The 11,118-nt window shown below is 42.0% G+C and overlaps 3 protein-coding genes across 3 annotated transcripts; 2 read left to right on the plus strand and 1 right to left on the minus strand.

The window, feature by feature from the left end:
- Window positions 1–1,261: 1,261 nt before the first annotated feature.
- On the plus strand, window positions 1,262–2,877 carry LOC111198274. Its single transcript, XM_048755561.1, has 3 exons — window positions 1,262–1,652; window positions 1,730–1,821; window positions 1,933–2,877. Exons 1-3 carry the CDS (start codon window positions 1,262–1,264, stop codon window positions 2,875–2,877), a joined length of 1,428 nt encoding a protein of 475 aa, XP_048611518.1.
- Window positions 2,878–3,054: 177 nt separating this feature from the next.
- On the plus strand, window positions 3,055–3,798 carry LOC125585857. Its single transcript, XM_048755562.1, has one exon. It carries the CDS (start codon window positions 3,055–3,057, stop codon window positions 3,796–3,798), a length of 744 nt encoding a protein of 247 aa, XP_048611519.1.
- A 3,607-nt stretch (window positions 3,799–7,405) lies between these two features.
- On the minus strand, window positions 7,406–10,883 carry LOC106396715 (ABC transporter G family member 3). The gene is made up of 10 exons (XM_013837185.3): window positions 10,727–10,883; window positions 9,858–10,387; window positions 9,247–9,785; window positions 9,052–9,165; window positions 8,841–8,969; window positions 8,582–8,773; window positions 8,426–8,512; window positions 8,074–8,346; window positions 7,873–7,980; window positions 7,406–7,769 (listed from the first exon to the last, which is right to left on the minus strand). Exons 2-10 carry the CDS (start codon window positions 10,345–10,347, stop codon window positions 7,515–7,517), a joined length of 2,187 nt encoding a protein of 728 aa, XP_013692639.1. The 5' UTR covers window positions 10,348–10,387; window positions 10,727–10,883; the 3' UTR covers window positions 7,406–7,514.
- Between the last annotated feature and the right edge of the window lie 235 nt (window positions 10,884–11,118).

An 11,118-nucleotide genomic window follows, 5' to 3' on the forward strand; every position in this document is an offset into this window, starting at 1 on the left:
CGAATGAGAAATTGAACGAAGACTATTTTGTTCATGTACATCACATTGGCATACCAAAGATGTATATCCACCAGAGTTCTGCGATGAGTTACGACAAATACTTTTAGGTTTACATGACCAATACTCGTGGCTAGACTCCAATCTGGACCATCCGGTTACAGAGTTGATAGGAAGAAGTACACAATAAAAAGAGACATCCCAGGCTATCAGATCTATGTGACATAAGCACTTTCTGACATTGAAGAAGCAAAAATGGAATCTGACAGTGGATAGTGTGGGTCTCTCTTCTCTTTTGAAAACAGGGGAAACAAAGACAAATAAACAACAAATCAAAAACATAATAATGTTAGATTACACTCCATCTGTTTCATATTAAGTGTCACTTTAGCTCATTTTTCTTGTTTCACAAAGAGTGTCGTTCTACAATACCAATGCAATTTATACAACCTTTCAGCTCAAAATTAATTGCAAAATGCATTGATTTTATAAATAAATCGATTTATCTAAAATACTATTGGTTAGATATGTGATATTAATGAAAACATAAATGCATTTTAATGAGTTTCTTAATATGTGTGAAAAGTGTCTAAGTGACACTCTTTGTAAAACGGAGGGAGTAAATGATTATCCAATACAAGGATAATGTTTATCCTTTTGTCTTGTCTTTTTCTATTATGTCGCTTTGGTTTCACCAACTTATCTCCTTATATAAATGATCACTTCGTAATAAGAATATTAAGAGATACAAGTCTTTATTCTCTAATTTACGTGATCTTCTTCACATACCAAGCATATTCAGCTGAGCCAAATACATATAGTTGTCTGTATTATTATTTCATGATTTACAACAAATAAAGATTTTAATAAATAAGTGATTACTAAAGTTTCTTAATTGTAATAATTACTTGTAAGAATCTCCGGTGTAATAACTATGTCTAAGAAATAACTAAATAATATACCTCGTAATATTCTTTAGATTTCTTGTACTATAAATACCTAAGTTTGGTACAAGTTGTAGGTCAAACCTAGTAAATGTCTAAGTCTACGAGTTCTCTCCAAACTTTTGCAAAATCATTTAAATGTTCTTAATAAAATAAATTTTCTCTTTTTGTATAAATTATTTGGATTCTCCTCCAAATATCACTGACCTTAGAAATTTTTTTTCTGGTTGTACATATTATGTGTTTGTAAATCACACAACTGTGGGATATGACGATTAGGGTTTTGGCGATTGGTGAGGAGAAATAACGAACGGCGGGATATGACGATTAGGGTTTTGGCGATTGGTGAGGGCAGGGGTTCGGAGTCGGGAGATCGTGATGCAACCATGATGGATGTGGGAGAGAGAGCGAGACCACCAGGGGATCCACCGGATGCGGCGGCCTCGTATGCATCCAAAGGGGTGGGTACGAACGGAGGAGGTATGCCGGTTCCAGAGAGTTTGATTGATGATGTGTTTGTATCTGAGAGGCTACGAGTGGAGTTTCCGAATGGAGAGGATGGAGAACCATCGATTACGATTGAGCCGGAAGTTTTAGAAGCGATGAATGGGATGTGGAAGCAGTGTATGATTGTTAGGGTTTTGGGAAGGAACGTCCCGATCTCTGCCTTGAGCAAGAAGCTAAGAGGTTATGGAACCCTAAAGGAGGAATGTATGTAATGGACCTACCCAGACAATTTTTTATGGTTCGTTTCGAGAAGGAGGATGAATATTTGGCGGCACTGACAGGGGGTCCATGGAGGGCTTTTGGCAGTTATCTCATGGTGAGAGCTTGGTCGCCGGAGTTCGATCCGTTAAGAGATGACATCGTTACGACGCCGGTTTGGATCAGGTTGACAAATATTCCAGTGAACTTTTACCATCGATCGATCCTCATGGGTATTGCCAAGGGTTTGGGTAAATAAGTTCGTGTTGACTTGACCACATTGAAGTTTGAAAGAGCAAGGTTTGCGAGAGTTTGTGTAGAAGTTAATCTTGCAAAGCCGTTGAAAGGGACAGTCCTAATTAATGGAGAGAGATACTTTGTAGCTTACGAAGGGTTAGCTGAGATCTGTTCAAAGTGCGGAATTTATGGACACTTGGTTGATGGATGCCCAAGAACAATTACGGAAATATTGGCTGAAGTAGCTATACAGACGGAGGCACAGTCAGCTACGCGATCACCCACTAGACAAGAACCAATAGTGCAGGAGAATGGTTTTACTCCGGTGAGGAGCTCAAGAAGAGGGACGCAGATACTGCCTCGACTGGTGAACGGCAGGACTGCGGAAGCCGGCGGGGAGACAGACAGGAATGTCCAAGAGATCCCGCGGACCGAGGGAATCGCAAACATTGCGATATCCAACAAATTTGGTAGTTTAGAGCTGGATACAGATCGAAGTGAATCAAGAAAAGAGATTGTGTCTGGCGAGGAGAACAAGGAGAATCAGATTATGAACATCAAAAGAAATGAGAACAAGGAAATTTCGCAAGGGAAAGAGACTCTAATCTTTGGAGGGAAGGTGAATATAAGAAAGGATTCGAAAATGGTGAACAAGGAGAAATGGGTTGGGAAGAAAGTAGTAGAAGGAGCACGAGGAAGGCCCAAAAATTTAAACAATAAACCCGCTAGAGGTTTGGTGTTTGGGCCCACTAAAGGGGAAGTCAGTCTATCGGAGTCGGGGAAACGACTGCGAGTGGAAAGTTTGGAGGCAGGGAGAGCTGGGGGTGCCTTCAGGGAGAGTGTGGCGGAACCCAGAGTTACGGTAAAGCCATTGCAACTAAGAGATGAAGAGTTGGAGAATCCGATGGATAGTACCATTAGTGAGATGGAACAAAGGGAGACGGAGGCGCAGATGGAAGCGCAGGGGGACAAAAGGATTTTGGACCTCGCATGACAGGGTTCCCCGGTAATCCAATTAGACCTTATCGTAATAAAGATGATGAATTGCATTTTTTGGAATTGCCGGGGGGAAAATAAACCCAATTTCCGACGTTCTATTCGATACATTTTGAAGAAGTTCGATACTGATTTTCTTGCGTTATTTGAGACCCATGAGGGAGGGGATAAAGCGATGAAAATATGTCAGAGTCTAGGCTTTGATAACTCTTTTCGGGTGGACGCCGTTGGTCAGAGTGGTGGTATTTGGTTGTTGTGGAGGAATCATGCTGGAGCTCTAACGATCTTGGAATCGTCAGAACAGTTTATTCATGCACGTGTTGAGATTGGGAGTGAGGTAATTCACCTCATAGCTGTCTATGCTGCGCCTACAGTGAGTCGTAGGAGTGGGTTATGGGGAGACTTGAAGTGGGTAATTGAGAATATTGATGAACCAGTATTGGTAGGTGGAGATTTTAATACTATACTACGTTTGGATGAGAGTTCAGGGGGCAATGGTAGACTTTCACCGGACTCTCTAGCTTTTGGAGAATGGATAAATGAGCTAGCTTTGGTGGATATGGGTTTTAGAGGTAACACTTTCACATGGAGAAGAGGGAAAGATACCCGGAACTTTGTGGCTAAACGTTTGGACAGAGTCTTGTGTAGTGCTCAGACACGAGTAAGATGGCAGGAGGCAGTAGTTTCTCATCTTCCCTTTCTAGCATCAGACTACACACCAGTCTATGTGCAACTAGAGCCTGAACAGAGAGGTAACCCCAAGAGGAGACCTTTTCGATTTGAGGCGGCATGGCTAAAACATGAAGGTTTTAAGGAGTTACTTGCGGCATCTTGGAATGGGGAGATGCGTACGCCTGAGGCGCTTGTGGCGTTGAAAGCAAAGCTCAAAAATGGAATAAGAAGATATTTGGGGATGTAAAGCAACGGAAAGGAAAACTAATCAGTGACATCAAGGGAATTCCGGAGGAGCTAGAGAGGAACCCAACTGATGATTTGTTGTTAAGGGAAGTTGGCTTACAGAAGGAGTTTGATGTGGTTCTAGAACAAGAGGAGATGCTCTGGTACAAAAAATCACGTGAGAAGTGGATAGTGTTTGGTGATAGGAATACGAATTACTATCATACGAATACAATTGTTCAGAGGAAGAGGAACATAATTGAAATGCTGAAGGATGATGAGGGGCGCTGGGTAGATCAGTCAGAGGAGTTAGAAAAGCTGGCCGTAGCTTATTATAATCGCCTGTACTCAACGGAAGATATCAATTTGGATACAGAAAAACTTCCTCAAGAAGGCTTCACTGAACTTACGAGGGGTGAGAAGGAGATACTCAATAAACCGCTCTCTGCAGTGGATGTTGAGATTTCGATGCGATACATGGGGAAGTTTAAAGCTCCAGGACCAGATGGGTTTCAACCGGTCTTTTACCAAGATTCATGGGAAGTAGTGGGGGATTCAGTAACTCGGTGTGGGCTTGAGTTCTTTGAATCAGGTGTTCTTACTACGGGTATGAATGATGCAATGCTGGTCTTAATACCGAAGGTCCTCAAGCCAGAAAGAATCATGCAATTCCGACCAATCAGTTTATGTAATGTCTTGTTCAAGATAATAACTAAAGCGATGTTGTTGAGATTGAAGAAACTTATGCCCAAGCTTATTGGTCCAGCGCAAGCCAGCTTCATCCCAGGCCGGCTTAGTACAGAAAATATTGTTGTGGTCCAGGAAGCGGTTCACTCAATGAGGAAAAAGAAAGGACGCAGAGGTTGGATGCTGCTCAAGTTGGATCTCGAGAAAGCATATGACCGAATCAGGTGGGATTTCCTAGAGGATACTCTTTACGCAGCAAAACTACCCGGGATATGGATTCAATGGATCATGCAGTGCGTGACAAGCCTGGGAATGAGTCTATTGTGGAATGGAGAGAGGACAGAAGCTTTTACACCTCAACGTGGACTTCGGCAGGGCGATCCTTTGTCACCATACTTATTTGTATTATGCATGGAGCGCTTGTGCCATCAAATTGATCTTTCTGTGGCCAAGAAGGAGTGGAAACCAATCAGTCTATCTCGGGGTGGACCAGCTTTATCCCATATTTGTTTTGCGGATGATCTGATCTTGTTTGCTGAGGCCTCAATCTCGCAAATTCGGGTGATTAGGAAGGTGCTAGAGAGATTTTGTGGAGCTTCTGGGCAGAAAGTAAATCTTGAGAAATCTTTGATTTTCTTCTCTGCAAATGTTCATCGGGACTTAGCGAATTTCATAAGTACTGAGAGTGGAATCAGAGGAACAAAAGAGTTGGGAAAGTACTTGGGCATGCGGGTGTTGCAAAAAAGAATTAATAAAGAGACGTTTGGAGAAGTAATTGAGAGAGTGTCGTCTAAACTTGCGGGATGGAAAAGGAGATTCTTGAGCTTGGCATGGAGGATCACGCTTACAAAGTCTGTTCTCGCATCGATTCCAGTACATACGATGAGTACCATCGCTCTGCCGATATCTACTTTGGATCAACTTGATAAAATTGCTCGGTCGTTTATTTGGGGGAGCAGTGAGGGAAACAGGAAACAGCATCTGGTCTCTTGGGGAAAAATCTGTAAACCGAAAAGTGAAGATGGGTTGAGGATAAGGTTAGCTAAAGAAATGAATATTGCTCTACTAGCAAAGCTAGGCTGGAGGTTGCTGAACACACAGGATGGCCTATGGGTTAAGATTCTGCGGAAAAAAATTCGAGTTGGCGAGTTGGATGATTTATCTTGGTTAAGCGTTAAAAGAACTTGGTCACCAACATGGAGAAGTTAGATATTGGGGCTGCGTGAAGTTGTTGTCCCGATTTTGGCTTGGGTTCTTGGTGATGGTCGTCGAGTAAGTTTTTGGAAGGATAATTGGTTGTTGAATGAGCCACTATCTGAGTTGAGTACAGTGGATATTCCAGAAGAGATGGTGGAGGTACGAGCTCGGGATCTTTGGCAAACTAGCGCTGGTTGGCAAATGCATATAATAGAACCGTATATGTCAATGCCAAATCGTCTAAGGTTGGCTTCAGTGGTGATTGATGATGTTACGGGTGCAAGGGATAGAATGTCGTGGGGAGGGAGCAAGGATGGTTTATTTTCTGTGAACTCAGCTTATGCTTTCTTAACCAGGGATGCGGAGCTGAGACCTAATATGGAAGCCTTATATCAGCGGGTTTGGCGTGTCACTACTCCAGAACGTGTACGAGTCTTCCTATAGCTGGTAACTCATCAGGTGATCATGACAAACATGAGACGGAAATGCAGACATTTGAGTGAGAATAGTATATGTCCATTGTGTAAGGAGGGGGAGAAGAAACCATTCTTCATGTTCTTCGAGACTGTCCGGCAGCTGCGGGGTTATGGGCGCGATTTGTTCCTCTAAGCAGACAACAACGGTTCTTTGACCAACCTCTCCTAGAATGGCTTTATGACAACCTTGCAAGGAATAGACCACGATTGGGGGAGCTATGGCCAACGCTGTTTTCTCTGACTGTTTGGTGGTGCTGGAAATGGAGATGTGGGTATGTTTTTGGAGAGGAAGGAAAATGTCGAGACAGTGTGCAGTTCCTTCAGGATAAGGCTCGGGAGGTGATAGAAGCAAATGTAAAACTAAAGGAACATGGGAAGAGCCGGGAACGTGTGGAGAAGCAGATCTCATGGAATCGACCAACAAATGGCTGGTTCAAACTGAACACGGATGGAGCATCTAGAGGTAACCTGGGACTTGCTACGGCGGGTGGGGCTATTCGCGATGAGTATGGAGAATGGAATGGGGGTTTTGCAATAAACATAGGCATCTGTTCAGCCCCTTTGGCGGAGTTGTGGGGAGTATACTATGGCTTGTGTATAGCATGGGACCGTGTGATTCGTCGGTTGGAGTTGGAGGTTGATTCGGAGAGTGTGGCGGGTTTTCTTCAGACAGGGATCCATGATTCTCATCCCCTGTCGTTCCTAGTACGTCTGTGCTATGGCTTCATATCAAGAGACTGGTTAGTCAAAATTTCTCATGTGTATAGGGAGGCTAATTATCTGGCGGATGAATTAGCTAACTATGCGTTTTCTCTATCGTTTGGGTTACATTTCTTTGAAGATGTTCCAGATTGTGTTGCTTATGTTTTGTTGGAGAACTTTCAGGGGGTATCTAGATCTCGGCAAATTTGCATGTAATGAGTTTTATGATTTGAATAAAGAGTAGGAGACTCATGTCTCCTGCACCCTACCAAAAAAAAAAAAAAAATTACACAACTGTAACATTCCAAAAACCATGTGGAGATTTTATATATGATATAATATTTTGTGGAAATATCTTTTAGTTTGCTCCAGGATAATTTTCTATATCTTAACTATTATTTGGATCTACAATGCTTTGGATACGGATGGATGCTGGGGAAAGGAATATATGGACTTACATACGGAACTTAGGGGGCATCTATTAGACCGCTTCGCTCATGGAACTCAGACACTAGAGGCGATGGTTGTACATCTGCTCCAGCGGCCTCCACACTTTCTCAAACCAAGAAGTTGAATGTTTTCATTTTCAACTACCAAACATTCCACCAAAGTTTTAGCAAAAAAAAAACTACCAAACATTACAAAAAGACTAAAATGTAAAAATCATCAATCATCTCTACCTAGAACTATTATTCTTCCTATGACAAAGCAGTAAACGAGCAGACACGTTCTTGTTTAGGCCAAAACGTAGTAAAACATAAACAATAAGACGGTAGCCAAAAGCCATAGCCAACAACACAAGCATGTTCCTCCATTTGGAGCTTGTGTCTGGAGATATCTGGTAATCTCCTCGAATTGCTTCGTAACCCGATATACTCCTCACTTCTCCAACCGCAAACACTTCCCCTAGGTACTCGTTCTCCAAAAGACCCTGCAACACATTCAAAATAACCAATAATAATATCTTTTAAGAGTTTTCCCCAGGAAGAAGCAAAGATAGTTTTTCATTTTCTAAGTGTTTTGAATGTGTAAACCTCAATGGAGTAAGTGTGGAATGAGATGTAAGCTAACGGGTAAGTCCAGACTGGTTTTGGCAAAGCGTTACGGATTCTGAAGTGACCTGCAGAGAGCATCATGATCACCTGCAATAACAACAAGTATGAAAGATTAATACCAAAGCAAGAAACAATAACTTGAGACTAATTCATTAATTTGAAAGACAAAAAAAAACTCACGTGTAGAGAGATGAGAGTCAAAGTGGTCCAGTAAACATCTCGCCAAAGGCAAGCGATGAAGAGCATCAAACCTTCATTCACCAATAGGCACATGAAGAAGTTGAGGACAAAGTACATCAACAAGCTGAAATCGTCTCTCAGTCCGACCATGAAGTAGAAGACAAGACTTGAGGAGATGGACATGAGAAACAAGAACGGTATGCTTCCCAGAAACTGCCCTAGTAGGAAGACGAAAGCCCCCGAATGCTGGTTCGACGCTTCACTTCCATAAATCTATTAAACAGACAAACCAAAAAAGAGTAAACTTCAGAGCTCAAAGGAAGATTAGAGAAGCCAAGAAGAGGTTGGTTACCTTGATTTCTTTCAAAAGGGAAGGTATTCCAGCAATTCCCAAAAGTGAGGCAAAGGAGACAAAAACAAACACTGCAGAAACTCTTGTCTGCAAGAACAATGATAAAAATTTGCTCAAATGTGACATGTTGTGATAATTGTTTTAGAAGAGACTTACTGCAACAGAAGACAAAGAGTGTCCCAAGCCAGAGTATAATGTGCCAATACAAAGTGTAAGAATCATGTAGAGGATAAGTCGGAGCCAATAGTATTTCCATTCCCTAGACATGACCAAAAGCGATCTCCAAGTCAGCACTGCAACACGTGTCGCAGCACCAGCTTTTCCCTTGGATTTAAGCTGTGTACCCTCCTACAAAAAAGAAAAAGGAAACTCAGATGTATCAAAAAATTATTAATGGACTAACTGATGATGATACCCTTTCGGTAAGTTTGAAGATCATAGTCTCAACGGAAGCAGCATCTTCAGATGATTTATAAGTCGCCTCAAGAGTGCGAATAGCGACAGCAGTATCCATATTCACCGCTGAAAAGTCGCCATTATCGTCCTGTTTGTTCACATCATCAGAAAACTAATGCTACAAGAAAGAAAACACAAGCCCAGCTGTGTAATTAATTGTACATTGTTACCTGCCATTTTTTGCACATTGCAATAATCCTATCGAAATCAGTGTTGATGGCCCTCAAGAAATGATCTGATGGACTTTGCATTATCGGGCATGGGAATCCAGCATTCGAAAAGTGCTACAAAGGATCACACATAACAATACTTCAGAGAGAGAGAGCGATCTTTTTGGCCTTGGCATGAGAATCTATTTATTTTACCTGTAAGCAAGCAAGTGTCTCCCCAAAGAAGAGAGTGTTCCCATTTGACAAAAGACAGATTCTATCAAACAAACCAAACACTTCGGTGCTGCTCTGATAGATCGTGAACACAAGCGTACACCCCATACTCGCAAGCTTTTTCAGTGTCACCATCATAAGCAGCGCCGAAACACTATCAAGGTGATAAAGAGGCTCGTCGATGAATAAGATATGCGGTCGCATCACAAGCTCACGAGCAATAGAGACGCGTCTCCTTTCGCCGCTTCGGAGACCCTTCATGTAACAATGACCACCGATCAACTTGTTCGCGTAGTCACTCAGAGACATCGCCTGGATCGCGTCTTCCACGACGCCCCTTTTCTGAAAGAGGAAACCCGGAAGCTGAAGCAGCGCTGAGTAGTACAGAAACTCACGAACCGTAAGCGATCCAATCAGTTCCGTCTCCCTCTCAACATATCCGTAGGATCCATAAGGCATATGTGACTTTGAACCATTCACAAACACTTCACCATACATTTTAGCTGAAGGAGGCAATCTTCCTACAAAAAGATGAGATCAAGAATGAAAACAAGAATCAAGAAATTGTGAATTAAGTCTAATAGTTCATTTACCAGCAAGTGCCCTCAAGAGAGTAGACTTCCCTGACTTGGCAGGACCCATGATGACAGTCATAGTCCCGGGAAACGCGTAGCCGTTGGAACTCTTCACCACTTTATCAGAATACTTTCTCTTCCCTGTCATGGTAACAGTCAAATCTCTCCAAGCAATGGAAGCGCCTGCGATCTTCCTAACGGCACTTCCTCCGGCTCCTTCGGGCACATGAGGGGAAGCCATTGAGCCACTGTTGATTTTCGATAAAGAAGGCGAGATGGGAGTTGCTGCGGCGTCGTTAATAGAATCTCCACCAACACCACCAGCTTCATATTCCATTCTTGCATCGGGATCATCCCATTCAGGAGAGTCTTCAAAGGATATAGGCTGTCTGAGAGAACCAGGTTTCCTTACGTAGAAGAAGTGACTTGATGGGACTCTGCTTGTGGGACTGCTTGCACAAGAAGACGATGAACGGTAGAGATCTGACTGAGACTGTATCTCCTCCATCTTTGAACCCTCAAGAAATGTTTCAAACTTTCCTTGGCACCTACAATTAGTGAGGTGTTTTAAGACCAAAAATAAGGCCAATAAGTAAAGTGATTACTTGAATTAGAATGACGCAATAAAATGAGAAACTAACATTTAATTAAAGTCTAAAACTTCTTGTTCTGGCTTTACCATAAGCTCACTAAATTACAGTGATTCCTAATTTAGTAAAAACCCCAGAAAAGAGTACAGCACAATGAATCACAAAAACCCCCTTTTTATCAATTTCGTAGCTTTTTGTTACTTAGTGACTTCTTCCTCAGGAGAGTAGCAGAAGCAGAAACCCTTTTGGAGGAACACACAAGTTATGGTGAGTTTAAGGAAAGAGGAGAAGACAAACCTGGATCTGAACCAAGTAGATCCACCCGAGAGAGAGAGAGAGAGAGACGCGGAGAATCTCTTCTTGGGAAGAGAGAGCAAGAGAGTGTGAGCTCTCAACTCTCTGGGTTCTGCAAATATGGAAAATACAATGGATGGGGAAAACCTTTTGTCCGAACGAAGTATTTAGATTATTAAATTTTTGAAGAGAAAAAAAAATCTTTTTTTCGCCACTTTTAATATTTGGGCTTAATATTTTTGGTTTTTACATGTATTTTATTATTTGGATTCAACTCGTATCGATGTAAGTGTTGTTTACAAAAATTAAAGTTTCTGTATATTATATAGAAAGAAATTATACTAACTTCAACATTAAGCTTTAGATACTTGATCCAAGGTTTGGACTAGTATGTG

Source organism: Brassica napus, chromosome C4 (assembly GCF_020379485.1).
Source record: "Brassica napus cultivar Da-Ae chromosome C4, Da-Ae, whole genome shotgun sequence".
NCBI lineage: Eukaryota > Viridiplantae > Streptophyta > Magnoliopsida > Brassicales > Brassicaceae > Brassica > Brassica napus.

Coding starts and splice junctions, on each gene's coding strand:
- LOC111198274 (XM_048755561.1), top strand. CDS start 1,262: ATGACGATTAGGGTTTTGGCGATTGGTGAGGGCAGGGGTTCGGAGTCG. Junction 1,653..1,729: donor TGGAACCCTAAAGGAGGAAT/GTATGTAATGGA, acceptor CGGCACTGACAG/GGGGTCCATGGAGGGCTTTT. Junction 1,822..1,932: donor ATGACATCGTTACGACGCCG/GTTTGGATCAGG, acceptor ACCACATTGAAG/TTTGAAAGAGCAAGGTTTGC.
- LOC106396715 (XM_013837185.3), bottom strand. CDS start 10,347: ATGGAGGAGATACAGTCTCAGTCAGATCTCTACCGTTCATCGTCTTCT. Junction 8,774..8,840: donor TCTTCAAACTTACCGAAAGG/GTATCATCATCA, acceptor TCTTTTTTGTAG/GAGGGTACACAGCTTAAATC. Junction 8,347..8,425: donor CCCTTTTGAAAGAAATCAAG/GTAACCAACCTC, acceptor TCTGTTTAATAG/ATTTATGGAAGTGAAGCGTC.
- LOC125585857 (XM_048755562.1), top strand. CDS start 3,055: ATGAAAATATGTCAGAGTCTAGGCTTTGATAACTCTTTTCGGGTGGAC.